Raw genomic sequence first — 15,315 nt, 5'->3', positions numbered from 1 at the left:
TGTGTTTGAAGAACTCTGCTATCCATATTTTTGGATTAAAATCTACTCGCAACAAATTCTCTTAGCTTTCCTTTGTGTTTGAGACTGTTTTTTAGAGTATGACTTCAGAAATACTGAAATCTCTTCTTTCTACCCCAAGGACTGTTTCTGTGACTTGTACAAAGTAAGTGACTTACCTGATCCATACCAACCTAATTGTTCAGCTGCTGTTTGGAATAAGCTCATTGTGTATCCTAAACCCATGATTCTTTAAGTTTATTTAACCTTATCCTGATATAGTGGGTGAGTAGTAATAATTGTCTATAAAACTAACTAAAAATCCAAGGTCATTTAAATTTTTTAACTATAGCACATTTGTTTATGCAAATGATTTATATATAAGTTCTATATATAAGTTGGTTTTATCAAATACTATTTGTAAAATGCAAACTTGAAAACCATTCTGAACCATAGTAATATAAAAATATAAAGTTGGAAGATTTTTTTTATCAATAGAAAAAGTATGAGAATTCTAAGCAAATGTGGTTAATAGAAACTTAAGAATTCCAGGAAAATCTTTTTTTTTTTTTTTTTTTTTTTTTTTTTGTACCAGGGATTGAACTCAGGACCTTGTGCTTGCAAGCCACTGAGCTAAATACCTGGCAGGAAAAATCTTCTTAGCTCTTAGTGCTGATATTCTGTTTCTTATTGTGTTAAGAAATTTTTAAATTAGTTAATTGATTACATTTGCTTTGCTTATTTCTTCCCTCCCCACACGAAACCTTCTAAAGATACCAGACATGAGTGTGCTTGTATCGGGATCTACATAGTGTTCTTTGTAGGTTGTCGCTATTGGTATGAGCTTTTTCTATATGTCTGATATTAGAGAATGAGACTGAGTTTTCTCAATTGGTATTACAGTTGTATTACATTTCAAAGTGATTAAAAGAGCTAAAACTTCTGCAGAAATATTGTTTAGTTTGAAAGAGGTATGCAGTCCACTGGTTAATTATTAGTTTGTTACCTTGTCACTAGTATGACATTATTATATTTTGGGTGACTTCTGTATTACATATATGGTGATTATGGTTTTAATCCTTGATTTGAATTTAAGGAGAAAAATTAGAGATGTTATATAACTTAACAGTGACCATCTATTTGGTAAATAGTAAAGCTATAATTTGAGCCCAGGTTTTTCTTAGTTGTGTATATCATCAAACTTTTCATTTATAATTTTTATACATATGTAAAATTTATCAACTTTTGATTGAGATGGAAGATATAGATATTTTGTAATTTATATGCCCCAGACATTTATAAACTTTTATACCATCATGTAAGCATATTCATGTACACCTTAGGAAAAAGATAATACAAAATTAACTGATTTTGTTAACTAGTTCTTGTGAGGCAGGTGGCTGAAGCACTGAGCTAAATCCCTGGCCCACATACTGAGCTTTTAACAATGAATAGTATGCTTACTTCATGACAAAAAACTTAACACAATTTTTATAATTTATGAGTTACTTAATTTTTTATAACTACTGTATGTGTATAACTATGTATGTGTATCCCATTTTATATGGGATAATACATATATACATTACTAATTATAAATACACTTCATCTTTTACTTACTGAGGACTTGGTCAGTGAAATGACATATAGTGTCATTCAATTATATGTATTGTGGTTTGAGTATTTTATAACAAAATATTTATTGAAATTTTGGGTTGCTCTATGAAATGGTTTTGATTTATATTTATTAAATTTCTACTCTCTACCTAAAAAGTCCACTTTTCTTTTGGGTATTTTTTACTTATTAACTTTATTTTTAAATATCACTTTTATAAGTAATCCATGTTAGATTTTTGGATTGATATACTGGGGAATGACTAGAGAAATGACTTATTTTTTTTACTGAGAAGCAATTCATTAAAGTTTTTTGTGAGCTTATATTTTGACTAGTTTGTATGCAAAACATTGAGAATAAATAGGAGTGCCATCCTCAAAAGGAAAAGAGCCAGGGCTTTAGCTCAGTGGTGCCACCACCTGCCTCGCAAGGTGCCAAGTTCAATCCCTGGAGCACCCCACCCCACCCCCCAAAAAAGAAGAAAATTTTTTAAAAAGATTTTTTTTTTTTGTACCAGGAATAGAACTTGGGTCATTGCACTTGCAAGGCAGGTGCCAGAACCACTGAGCTAAATCCCCAGCCCAAAAAGAAATAATTTTTAATTGTGATCCCTTGTCTTTCTTCCCTTAAGCCAATGAAAAACCTGAACGATCATTTTGTTGTGATACTGATCTTATATTTAAAAACAAGAAGAAAAGAGAAAAATTCTTCCCTTCCTAGAAAGACTATATGTTTACAATGTCTTTTTGTTAAGAAATGTCTTAAAAGGATATAAGCTTTATTATAGCAATAGTTTCTGAACTGAGAGTAGTTTGTTGTTTTCTTTTTTCCTGTAATAGAATTTGTTTGTGGCAAAGGTAAAATAATCTTAATTTAAATTTTTTTCGTACCTGTCATAACATGATTGACACAGGGCCTCTTCTAAGATTGAGACTGACAGATGCCATGTGGTTTACTTAAGACAACCTCGGCCTTGTCCCGGTTAGTTGCAAAATGTCTGCCTCAAACCTTGTTGAGCCACTGCATTTCCTGTGTTAGAGCCTCATGTTATGCCAACATTACTATCTGTGCTGCCTCAACTACAAATTGGATGAACAACCCATGACACTTTTTCAATATTATTACATTAAACCAAGTGGATTTTGATTGATAACCTAATATTCAACTAATGCAGAACATCAATCATGGCAAGTATATTAATTATTTAATATTGCAGTCTAATTCAGAAATCGATGTGCTGCATGAGGGGAAGGGAAACTCATGGTTCCCAGAAGATTTAAGACAGGGAATGATTAAAAAAAGACCTGCTGTACTCCTGTGTGTTAGTTCGATACAAATCTTTATTCATTTGCCAATAAACTCTTCCCATTTTCCACTTCAGGACCATTTTATCAGTTTTGAGACCTATAATTGAATTAAGTCTGCTTTCAGCACAGGGTGAAAGGAGTTGCACAAATATTGATGAAGTCATGACAGGGACAACCCAAGAGACAGACCACTAAAGAGGACAGGTTTTATACCATTTGTTGTAAGATTCGTCTGTCAGTGTCTAGAATCTTCTTTCTATTTTTAAGAAATCATTAAAGCTTTGGAATCATTTTTACAATTTTTATATTTAAATGTCATCCATGATAATATTTCTGTAGCACTTTACAATTTAGAGTAGACCTTTACCTATACTATATAGCTTACTCTCTCGGAGTAACCTTATGTGTTAGATAAGACAAACGTTGCATAATCCTCACATTCATAGGTGCATAATCTGAGCTTCAGAAAACTTGGATGATTGTCCCAGCCCATGTGACTATTTTGCAGTACTGCTTAAATTCAAGTTCCTTTCCTTCGTCTTGCTGCTAGAACCAGTATCATATACTGTAGAATGGTATCTTTTGTTACATTTATGTACTCTTGATACTTTATCTATATTGTTTTAAAGAGTTCAGTTTTTTTGGTTTTGCCCAAAGTAAAAGTAAGTAAAACAGATTTTTCAGGAAGAGCTTGTTCAAACTTGCCATCCCAAGGTGGTAAGTGCTAAGATTCATGTATATGCAAACCTTCTGGGTATAAATGAAAACTACTTAATATATATGTTTTTACTAAAATAGAATACCCTTCTTCTTCTTATGTGTGTGTGTGTGTGTGTGTGTGTGTGTGTGTGTATATATATATGAGTGGAGGACATAAATATACTTTGTCATTAAAGTTTCTGCTCCAGCCTTTGTTCTTGTTTTTTATTAATTAATTTTATTGGTACATTTAAGGTATACAATGTAAATGATATTCATCATTGGAAATTTTGCACCTTTACATCATCCATCTTGGTTCTTATTTTTTCCCTATTCCTCTACCCTCCCTTCAACCATTCCACCCCTCCCTATCTACGAAGACTTTAATTCCATTTTTCCTTTTTCTCAGGTTAATTCCACTCCCATCTTTCTTTTTTGTTGGTTTATATATGCCTCATTATGTTTTTTGTTTTCATTTTTTTTTCCTGTCTCCTTTATGAAAACCTTTCTGAATCATTTAGTTTGTGTGTCCCTTGTAAATACACATTACTGGACTTTTTTCCCATCTGAGAATTCTCTTAAGCATTTTAATCCTGCATGTTCACAGGTGAACTTTCCTTAGTTCTCTTTTTTAGTATTGCTTATTTAGATTAGAGTAATTTCTAAATGCTAGGCCAGCCCTTACTTTATCTTGTTATTCTTCCTGATTTTCTCTTCCTACTGTTACATTCTATAAAATATTTTGAAAATACTTTGCATGGTGAATTTTCTGAGTCCTTCTATGCTGAGAATTTCTTTATTTTTTCTTCTGTATCAGTGTATATAAATTCTGACTTCATAATTCTATTTCTTTAGCCCTTTATTTGGGGGTTACTACTACTCCATTGTCTTTGTGCATCCAGTGTTAATTTTGAGAAGGCTTGATATAAATTCTATTTTTCCTTTTTATTTTTATTTATTTAATTTTTAAGTACTTGGGATTTAACTCAGGCCCTCCAAATGTAACTGCATTCCCACCCCATTTTTTATTTTGAGACAGTCTTGCAAAGTTGCCCAGGATAGGTAGGCTTGAACTTGTGATCATCCAGCCTCACCTTCCCAGAGTGCTGGTATTACAGGCATGTGTCATCCTGCCAGCTGCTGTTCTTCCTTTATGAAGGAGTTTCCTTTTACTTTCCAGAAGCTTTTTCAGACTTTTCTTATAATCTATAGTACTCTTAAATGTCCATATAATATGATTTTCTATGAAATTTTAGTTATTGTGTTTGCCACTGTATTCCCTTTCAATGTGAGGTGTAAATTTTATTTCTGGGAAATTTCTCTTCACACACCCTTGTCTCGTTATGGTCACATGTCAGACTTATTAATTGGTCATATACTCTGATTCAAGAGTTGTAAGTGGATACTAGAATATAGAAATAAAAAAGATGCAGTGCATGTCCTTAGGGAGTTTTTATTTTAGTGGTGTCCATGGGCAAGTAAGTGGGCAAATTTATAATGAAGTGTGATAAATTCCGTGATATGACATGATGCCCACAGTATTCCGGAAACATATGGGAAGAATTCACTACTTCATTTGTACAGAAGGGAGGAGATGTCTTAGTTGAGTTACTGTTTAAGTTGAGTCCTGAAAGGTGTTTGTTTGTTAGCTAGATGAGGAAGATTAGGGAAGTCCAAGGAAAAGGAACAATTTATTATTTTTTTAATATTTTTTCTCTCTCATTGAGTTTATTGGTACATTTTAGGTATACAGTACAGTTATAGTCATCATTGGGATCTTGTGCCTTTGCATGACAGGTCTTGGTTCTCATTTTTTCCCCTTGTCCCTGCCCTCCTTGCAACTCCTTCTACCATCCCCATTTACACTTTATTTACATTTTTTCATTTTCTCATATTTTTTTCTGGAAAAGGAACAATTTAGATAGAGGTAGCAATGGTTCAGTGCTATCACTTTCCCTGTGATAAAACTTTGGGAAGATAACAGAACAGAAAAATTGGAGCAAAATAGTCTCGTAGATTTCAAGAAAGGGTTTGACCTGAGCAAACAGGTTTTGCAAAGCTTTTTCTTATGGAAAAATGCATTGATGTGGGGCAAGGCAGGAGCCACTGGTGTCCAGTAAGAGGCTGTTGCAATAATTCAGGTGAGAAAAGATGATAGCTCTTCTAGCTGTGAAGATAGAATTACAGTAGTTAGATCAAAGTGATAATTAAAGATGTTGGGTAGCCAAGACTGTGGTTCATTACATTAGGTAGAGAAGAAAAGAACTGTGTAAAGAATGATGCCTAGTTTCTCCCTGGCATACCATTCAAGACAAAGTCTTTCCAATACTTTGTACGTGAAAATAAATGCTTTCTAATTGAAAGAGTTATTTGGAAACATAGCAAAGCAATAGGCTACTTTTTCTATTTGTTTTAAAGAATAGTTTTTTTCTTCCAAAATAAAGTAGCTCAGAAAACAGGGGAGATTTTTTTCCCCAAGTTTGTGACAACTCGGTTGACAGCAATGATTACCCTGAAATGAGGCTATTTTTATAGTTCTTGTTTTTAGCACTTTGAGCAGACATTCATGAGTCTTTTAGAATTGTGAATGTGTCTGATGATGGCATGCTGCTTCAGAATTGACTGGGAGCATTACATGAAAAAATATATTATCTTACTAAACTGCAAAATATTCTAATGAATAGTATTTAGTCTGAAGAGTTTCAGATAATGAATTATGGACTTGCACTTTAAATGTTGAGTATTTTTGTTCTTTTTGTATTGCAGCATTATTTTCTAGTAACAACCATTATATGGCAGCGTTACCACCTATATGTGTATTATGTAGTACCAACTTCAAGACAGAGTGACAAATGAAGTTACAAACCATAGTATATACTATGCTTCTATTTGAGACTTTAAAAACACCGAAAGGGGGAAGGACATACATAGACACACGTGTATAGACAAAGAATATCAGTAACAGCACTGTGAGTCAGTAACGAGAGAAAAACTTAAGTTATGTGTATGTGAGTAGACATGTATAAACGTGTATTCATATGTTATTCTGGTCAAATGTTTCACTACATGTTATTCTTTTTTGTTTAAAGTTTGAGTTCTACAAATACTATGAGAATCTCCTCGTGAAAACGTAAAGATTCGTTTGAATTCAGCTGCATTGAAAACATTGATTTTTATAATGATAGAATTTAAGCTATTTACATAGGTGCTAGTTTTTTACACCTTATAGTAATTTATCCCTATCATTTGTCACTAGGACTGTGAAAGCATTAGGATCGGAGAACAAGTGTTGGAAACCCTTGCATTTAAGGGTCGAGATTGTCGAAAGCAGGCGTGAAATGAGAGCATGCGCGGCTGAAGATGAGTGGCAGTCAGTAGAAGGGGGAGTTCGGTCCTCGTAGTTCAGACGGCAGTGATAGCAAAGGTTGGAAGCCTTGACTACAGTTTTTAAGCAGCAGAGCCTAAGGGAGTAAGAGGAATATTTATTTACAAAGATAGTACAGCGAAACAAAGGAAATGGGGATAAGTAAATTTTTAGCAAAGAAGAACTAGGAGATAGAAATAGAAAGTTAGGACTCCTCAGAGAAACGAAGAGACCCATAGAGAAGATTAAACATAAATATGATAATGTTCAGTGTTGGGGGTTTCAAAATTACTTTCTGGTAAATATAATTTCATGTTAAAAAAAGATAATGTATGGTAGTTATGTTGGAACTGAAATATTGTTAGATCAGAGTGAGAAAAGTCAGTCTGTTTGTCCCTAATAAATTAGTATAGATTGAAATCAGAAAAAATCCAAATATTTGCCACTTTCCACCAGATGCATATTTAAGTTATCTTTGCCACTTATTCAAATACTTGGGTTTTTAGTTCCATCAGCAGTCTCTTACAGCGAAATTCAAGAAATTAAATATTTAAAATATATCACTATTTTTATTGTGTTTACTTTGGGGATTATTATTTTTTAATGTTACAGTAGTCAAGTTCTGATTTGAGGTGAGTACTAAATTAGTAAAATTAGTGTCAGGAAATAATTTGTTAATATTTAGTGATTTAGTTGTATACTAACAAACATGTCATATTCTTGTCATAAAATTATAATAATTGATGGATATTTGATATTACAAATAAAGCAAAATGTCAATTTTGTAATCTAGCTGGTTGATAGAATCTATAAGTTTGAACATTTTCATAATAAATGTTGAATTTAAGCATAACTTTTAGTGAAGAAACTTATGTTAAATGGAATATTATTGTGTGAATAGTATAAAATACTAGATGTTCTTTTTTCCCATTGATTTTGAAAAAATCTCAAATCTTTTTTCTGTTAGTAGAATTTAATTGTAAAGGTCATACTATTTGATATAAATAATTTGTTCCCATCTGATGGAAATTGTCTTATCCTTTAGAACAGTATAGTGACCATTAAAAAAGGAAGATTTAAAAATTATAATGGTTTATACAAACATTTTTTGAGATATACATAAATTAGAGCAGACAAAGGTTTAGCAACTATTTAGAACTTCTATTCTTCTATTTTAGGGAAACTGGAAACATCAAAGCTGGATTAGAACATCTGGTAAGTTCTAATTTTCTCTTGAACATTTGCATCATCTTTGATATCTGCATTCTAAATGAACACTTTTGAATGAGCTTTGAATACCTTGTATTGAGAAAGTCAACCATTTCCCAAAGGGTCAGCTTACTGTTATTATGTGAAGGCACTTACACTTTCATTTATCTTATCGTTTCAAGGGAGTTTAAATTTTTTTAAATTACCTTTTTTTCTGATGTAGAGATGAAATAACATGAATGGCAATCCTTGGATTGATGATTGCTTTAATTGTAAGCAAAAATTGTTTGGTGTAGAATTTTTGGCATGTCTTGTTCTGACAAAAACAAGCTTGTGTTTAAAAAAAACAATCAAATATTGCATGCATGCATAAATGTGTGTTTTAGCAATTTAACAGCATTGAAAGAAATGCACAGCTTTGTTTTTCTTGATGTCTTTGCTTTATGAATAATGCATTGGTTTAAACTACGTTCAATTTTAGAATATAAAATAATTGAAATGGGGAATTTTTGGTTTAAGTAAACATTTTTAAACAACAAGTAAAACAAACTGATTTAGCATGAATCTGTCTAGTGATCTAAAATTTTGAAAAATGATAGTATTATTACTCGATTGAAATTCACTATATGGAGTTTTATTACAATATTAAATAGTTCATTTAAACACAGCATTATAAAGACATCCACTGGTTTCTAGTCAAGTCCAAATGTTGAATAATTAATAGGAGATATTCTTTTGTAAATACAATGTAAGTACTTTTTTAATGCAAGACTTCATTGATATATCGTACTGTAGCTTTGTTAACTGTTAATGTGCTTTTGTTCTGCTTCCACAAAAACAAAACAGCAGCAAGAGGCAGCTTCATTTACAGAAATTTCAGAGTTAGAGGGGATTTTTTATTTTCCTTTTAGTAGTCAAAGGAAACTGAGGAATCCTATACCTGTAAAAGTATCCCTAAGATTTATACATTGACTTTTTAAAATGCAGAATATAATTACCTAGTTAGAATATTTAAACTATGGATTTGTCAGGATTAGAAATAACTAAATAACATTATTATTGTCATCATTATGAAGTATTTCCTGAATCCATGTTTATCATTTCCTAATGGCAGCAACATTTAAAACAAAAGTGCATCAGACTAAAAATGTTCTTCTGAAATATCATATTTCAGTATCAACTGGAAGCTCATAACAAGGAAAAACAGCTACCATTATGTAAAATGAACTTTTGTATTTGTGTTATAAATTATTATTATTAAAAGACTTTGTTCATATTCCTCTAGAAATAATGAGCTTGATTTTTTATGTCACTGTCATATTTCTGTACTTATAGTCAGGTCTCATTTTTAGTAACTACTTCACACACAATCTTATGTAGCAATGGTTTTCTAACTGCCAAGGAAGCACCACCAAAAAAGGTAATATTCCAAGACTCTTGCTTCCTACTTTAACCAAAGTGTTCCATTTTTAGTTATCTTGTAAACATTTATACTTTTAAATAGGATTCTCTAGCTAAAAATATCTTAAAACCTTTGTTAAAGCACAGTTACTTAATAATATCAGTGAATATGTATGGTGTTATATCGCACATATTCCTTATGTCAGAAATGTGCACAGCACTACTCTCAGAAAGGCATGTCACTTTATCTTTGTAGTCTGTCCTTCTCTAGCTCCACAGTCAGTTTTTCTGACTTCTGCTTTACCTTTCCCGTGCCTTTTGAAAAAACAGTTGTGTATGCCTTTATGTATATACCTATGTGTAAATCTCTTTCCACCTTCATATGAAAAGTATCAGTCTCTATGTCCTTTGTTGTACGTGGCTTGTTGTTTTGTTGGGTTTTTGCTTAACAATACATCCTAGAAATCACTTTATAATCATTGTATATATCATTATCTTTATTGTATCTTTTTCATATCTGACTTTGTTTTCTTTAGTAAAGATTTGCGATTTTATTTGCTTGACTGCCACCCCTTTGTAGATGGTGGCAGAACACATGCTATTGCTGGGTCAAAGATAAAGCACTTTATTACTAACAGTACAGCAGGTAGCCTGTGCTTCGTATTTGTATCGCTTTCTCTTGACCCTCACATCCTATGGAGTGATTCTTCATACTCAGTGGGTTTATGTGATATAGCTAAGGAACTCCACGTGTAATTATTTTAGAGATCACTATAAAACCTGCCCAAATTTTGCCCAAAAGAAAGATGTCTTTGTTATCCTGGTCAAGTAACAAAACTGTCTACCAGCCCAGGGGAGCTTCTGTGTTTGTCCAGCCTTCAAGAATCCAGAGCCTTGTGCAGGCTAACTGTACGTTACGCACACCTGTTATCACTGAGCTACACTCCCAGCTCCAGGAAACCACTTTTGAGTAGATTTTGGGTCCTAAGAAATCATACTACAGGTATTCTGCAGTATTAATAGTAGTAATATCATTAGCAGCAAAACTAAACTTAAAACATCTCTAAGAGTGACATGCCCAAATTATATTTAAAAGAAAAAATGAGTGAGACTATTTTTAATGTTTGGTTTTTGTGTTGAACTTAAGGAAATAATTTTATTTGATGAAGAATCATATACTGATGAAAAACCTTCTGACAATGACCCTAAAGTTTTGTATTTTAGCACAGAAGAGTTGAAGGTGTAGAGGTGGATAGTTATTTGTTAATGACATTGCTACCGCTCTTTTTAAAATTAATGATGCTGTAAAGTTAGAGAAAATTGACCATTAGCTCTTGTTATATCAGAGGTTTTTGTCGTCTATGTTTTTTTTCCTAACATTTTAAATTTAAAATTCTGGATAATGTAATGAATAATAGATCTTATTGAACTACTTAATGCAAATTAAAATACTTTCTAGATAGTGTTTAATGTATTCCAATGTAATTACTGATATTAACACACATTTTTGTTTTTACTATTATGAAAAAATATAGTGGATAGTCTTGCCATTTGATTACAATATAGCTATTTCTATTTTATAAGAAAACTATATAAATAATGCTCTTTTTTCTATTGCTAGAGGGATTAAGATGAGAAAATATTGGACTAAAAAAAAAATGTCACCTTTTCAGGACACATAGTGTAATGGATTGTTTCCAACTTGAAAAAAGGCCTGCTGCATTATGCTGTCTTTGATGGGGAAGACGGTGACTTACCCCAAATAAGTATGATGTTTCCAAAGCTTCTCTTGATCCCTTTTTCTGAAAAGTCAAATGAATAGAAGTAGGTTGGAGTATGGAAACATGGTCGCCTAGGCCATTGCTTCACCACCTTTTATGTGCATCTGAGACAGCTGAGATTCCTGTTTAGATGCAGATTCTGATTCTCTAGGTGTGGAAGGAGTCATGAAATTATGAAATTATGTGAAGCTAGGACTACTGGTTCAGAAACTACCTGAAAGAAAAACAAATTAGAAGTCTTTGAGCCAGGTGTGCTGGTGCACCCCTGTAATCCCAGCACACAGGAGGCTGAGGCAGGAGGATCACTGCGAGTTCAATACCAGCCTGGGCTACATAATGAGTTCCAGTTCAGTCTCAACTACATAGAGACACCCTGTCTCAAAAAGCCAAAAAAAAAAAACAAAAAGACTTTGACTTTAGAGACACCTGTTCAGTGAAGAAGTCTTCTGACTTTGGTGAAGAACCTAGATGTTATCCTTATACTCAGTTTAATTCTGCAGTCTCTGATTGATTGGTTGGAAGTTTATAAACTTGGAGAGATGAGGATTCCATATATTTATAGAAGGATAAAAAAATTCATCATCTTAATCAACAAAGGTAACAAAAAGAATTTTTTCCCTTTATTTTTGACCCAGATATTAAGCTGTATTTTTCAGGACTAGAATTGCGTATTAGAACTGATAATATCTTGTTTAATTATAGGTGAACAATTAAATAATAATAAATATTTTCATAAGGTGAGTTACAAGTGTTTATAGTTTTATTGGGATTTGCTTTCTATTAATAGTTGAATAACAAAAGAACTCTGGAGCCATACCTGTGGGTTTTATCTTCCCACAGAGATTTCATTTGCATTTCTTATATCTGTATAACATTTCAGAGCAATGACCCTTTTGTCCTTGTGGTCAAGCAACACAGTCTGACCGTTTTAAGTGTCGAAAGCAGCTATCATTAATAACTTGTTTATGTCATCAGTGGTTTGTAAGAATATTGTTGCTGCTTGCCAGAAATATGGGAAGGCCCATTGTTGTTGTATACTCATCAATACTATCAGATTCTAAAAACTCCCTTTTTCTCTGTTCTAGGCTTTTTAACATAATACTTAGAAATGAAATTGCTGCATTTTAGTTATTATAAAAGTATTAACTTCATTTCAACAGAAATATAATAACAGTTAATATATTATCCATTTGAGGATTCAGTTTACATACAACATACACTAGAAAAAGCAACAAAAACAAAAAAGATATGGCCCCCATTCTAAACTCCTTTGTCTTGTTTGTTGCATTTTTTATATCTTAGTTTCAGTTTTTATTTCATCACTGTGTACTGAAAAAAAAAGTTTTTGACGGTTGTCCAAATGAGTTTGAGAAAATAACTATCTCAAACTACACTCATACTACCCATATACTATATGTTTATTGTCACCGATCTAAAACTTTTTTTTTTTTTTTTTTTTTTTGTACCGGGGATTGAACTTGGGTCCTTGTGCTTGGGAAGCAGGCCACCAAACCGCTGAGCTAAATCCCCGGCCCTTAAAATATTTATTATCTTATATTACTATTTAAGATCTTCAGCACAATCAGTCTCTTTCCTCCCCATGTTTTATTTTTCTTGCCGAAGTCCACATGTATTGGAGGTTTAGGGTAAAAGTTCATATTGAAATAGACATTTTTCTCACACTGTGATCATGCAAAGAAGCAGTATGAAGTTTTCCTTTGCAGAAGACCAATTCCATAAATCATTCTCTTTAATCAGTCAAATGTATGCTATGAATGGATTCAAATTAAAATAACTTTAATGTGGATTAAGTGTCAATGTCATGTTACTGTCATGATTTCTTAGGCAATTTATGGGTCTTAAATCTGGAGACCAGCACAGATTCTATTCAGAAATAGTCCCATTGTTAGTGATCTATTTTTCTGATACATTTTGATCAGTTACTAGTTTGTTTAAAACTGCTGCTGTAGTCAGTAATTAATAATTATTATCAAATTATCCAAATAGAACAAAATTGGACCCTTTCTCTGCCCTTCTCCAATCCTTCTCTTCATCTTCCGAAGAAAGATCTGTCTGTTCCCTTTTTAAGAGACAGTTGTCTTGTGAGGAAATAGTGTCAAGCTAGCATTAAAAAAAAAAAGAACTTTAAGTTTCATAACATTACTAATTGTCATAGACTCAATGTTTAACATAAGAAAGTTTTATGACTTTTATGTTCATGTGCTTATTAAAGCTTTGAAATGTAAACCTGAATATTCTAAATCCACTCACCTTACCATTCTCAAAGGTCTGCAGTTCAGACCTTCTTGAAACTATTACAATAACTGAATATCATATTTATATATTTTCTGTATTACACTTCAGGAAACTGTAGATTATGCTTCATTGCAAGGATTCTTGATAAAGTTTAGTCATTTCAGGACCTTCTTAGGCTCTAACTTCTGTAACTGTATGGAGAATTAACAGTAGAAATAGCAGGGTTTTTTTCTGTCTCTCCAGTCAATGCCTTAGGAGTTCAGTTGCCACCACGATGGCATCTTTAGCAGCGCTCATTGCATTTTCCACAGAATCATAGCATAAATATTAAACTTTAAAATATACAACCTGTTTATTTTAGGAAGAGCACACAACAAGGAGTGAGAAGAATATTATTTTACTGTGTGACATCAAACAAGACACACAACTACTGGTTCACTTTGTTAATTTTCTCCTTACATTTAGGGTTGTTGAAATACTGTGTGAAAATTGACTAAAGCACGATACTTTGTACAAGTGTATCGTTATTGTTGTAGGCAAAGAAAAGGTCTTTAACTGTTTCATTTATATAAGTAGCTTCAGATAGCTAAAAAGAATATTTCAAATTCAGTGTACTTACAAAGAGCCATGAGAAGATATTGTTCTTTATCTTCTCATATATTTTAAAATATTATAGTGATACCTGTTTATTTGTAGTTTTGTAGTAGACAAAATTGATATATTAAGAAAAAATTAACATATCTTCTGCCTGCCATCAATTAAGTGTTTAGCACTAATCTTCCCATACCCTTCTCTATTTGCAAACATACATATACTCATATCATTTAGCATTTTATTTGCTTATAAAAATGTAATTGTATATGATATTTTACAACTATTACTTTTTATTTAGAGCTAGGTACAGCATATAAGCATTTACCTGTGCATAAATCTGTGTTTTTCATCAGATCCAAATATTGTATGTTAATACTATTGTCTTTTATTTAAAATATTCATGGGGGACATTTGAGAACCACAAAATTTGAATTATAAAGAGAGTAGAAATTTAGGCTTATTTCTACTTTTTTAAACTTTGATTACAATATATTTAAGTACAGGCTTATGATAAACTCAGAATAATCCATCAATACAGGAAGGAAGGAATTACCGTATGAAATAAAATCCTATTTAATAGCTGCAAAAAGTAAAAATGATTAGATTAGAAAAGGAACATGTCAAGGAACCGAGTTCGATCCCCGGTACTAAAAAAAAGAAAAGAAAAGGAACATGTGATATCTTTAAATATTTTTCAGGTTTAATATATTCTACCATGTAAAAATTGGAAATTCTAATCTTTCTAATATTTAATACAATCTTCAATTTTGATATTTACCATATCATAATACAATTCATTTTCTTGTTTAACTTTTAACTAAATACTCACTTTTGCATTTACTTTTTGACAGAGTTTTCAGCACCTACTTTTGCAGATACTGAATATTCATTGAATTATTTGGAAATTGCAGGACAAGTCAGTTGATAACATTGTTTAGGAAAGTTATCACAGTTATCTTTTTTAAGGGGGAGGTATTAATTTTATTTGTAAAGTCCTTTGTTTTTAGTTTAGTAAATGGTAAAATACGGATGTTGAAAACTTGAGCTTCCAATGGAATCATTAGTGACTTCTGTTCTATGATCTGGGAAGGT

At 32.0% G+C, this 15,315-nt stretch overlaps 1 protein-coding gene across 5 annotated transcripts in view; it reads left to right on the top strand.

Moving 5' to 3' along the window:
• Positions 1–15,315, top strand: part of Rsrc1 (arginine and serine rich coiled-coil 1) — a 311,683-nt gene that overhangs the window by 167,617 nt on the left and 128,751 nt on the right. For all 5 annotated transcript variants that reach the window (XM_033759709.1, XM_033759708.1, XM_033759711.1 and 2 more), the window contains exon 5: positions 8,161–8,197. In XM_033759709.1, coding sequence (XP_033615600.1) covers positions 8,161–8,197 — 37 coding nt within the window. The remainder of the gene's footprint in view (positions 1–8,160; positions 8,198–15,315) is intronic.

The sequence above is a fragment of the Fukomys damarensis genome, unplaced genomic scaffold, assembly GCF_012274545.1.
Source record: "Fukomys damarensis isolate Sample0158 unplaced genomic scaffold, DMR_v1.0_HiC HiC_scaffold_37, whole genome shotgun sequence".
Taxonomy (NCBI): Eukaryota; Metazoa; Chordata; class Mammalia; order Rodentia; family Bathyergidae; genus Fukomys; species Fukomys damarensis.
This window is presented reverse-complemented; position numbering and strand designations above follow the sequence as displayed.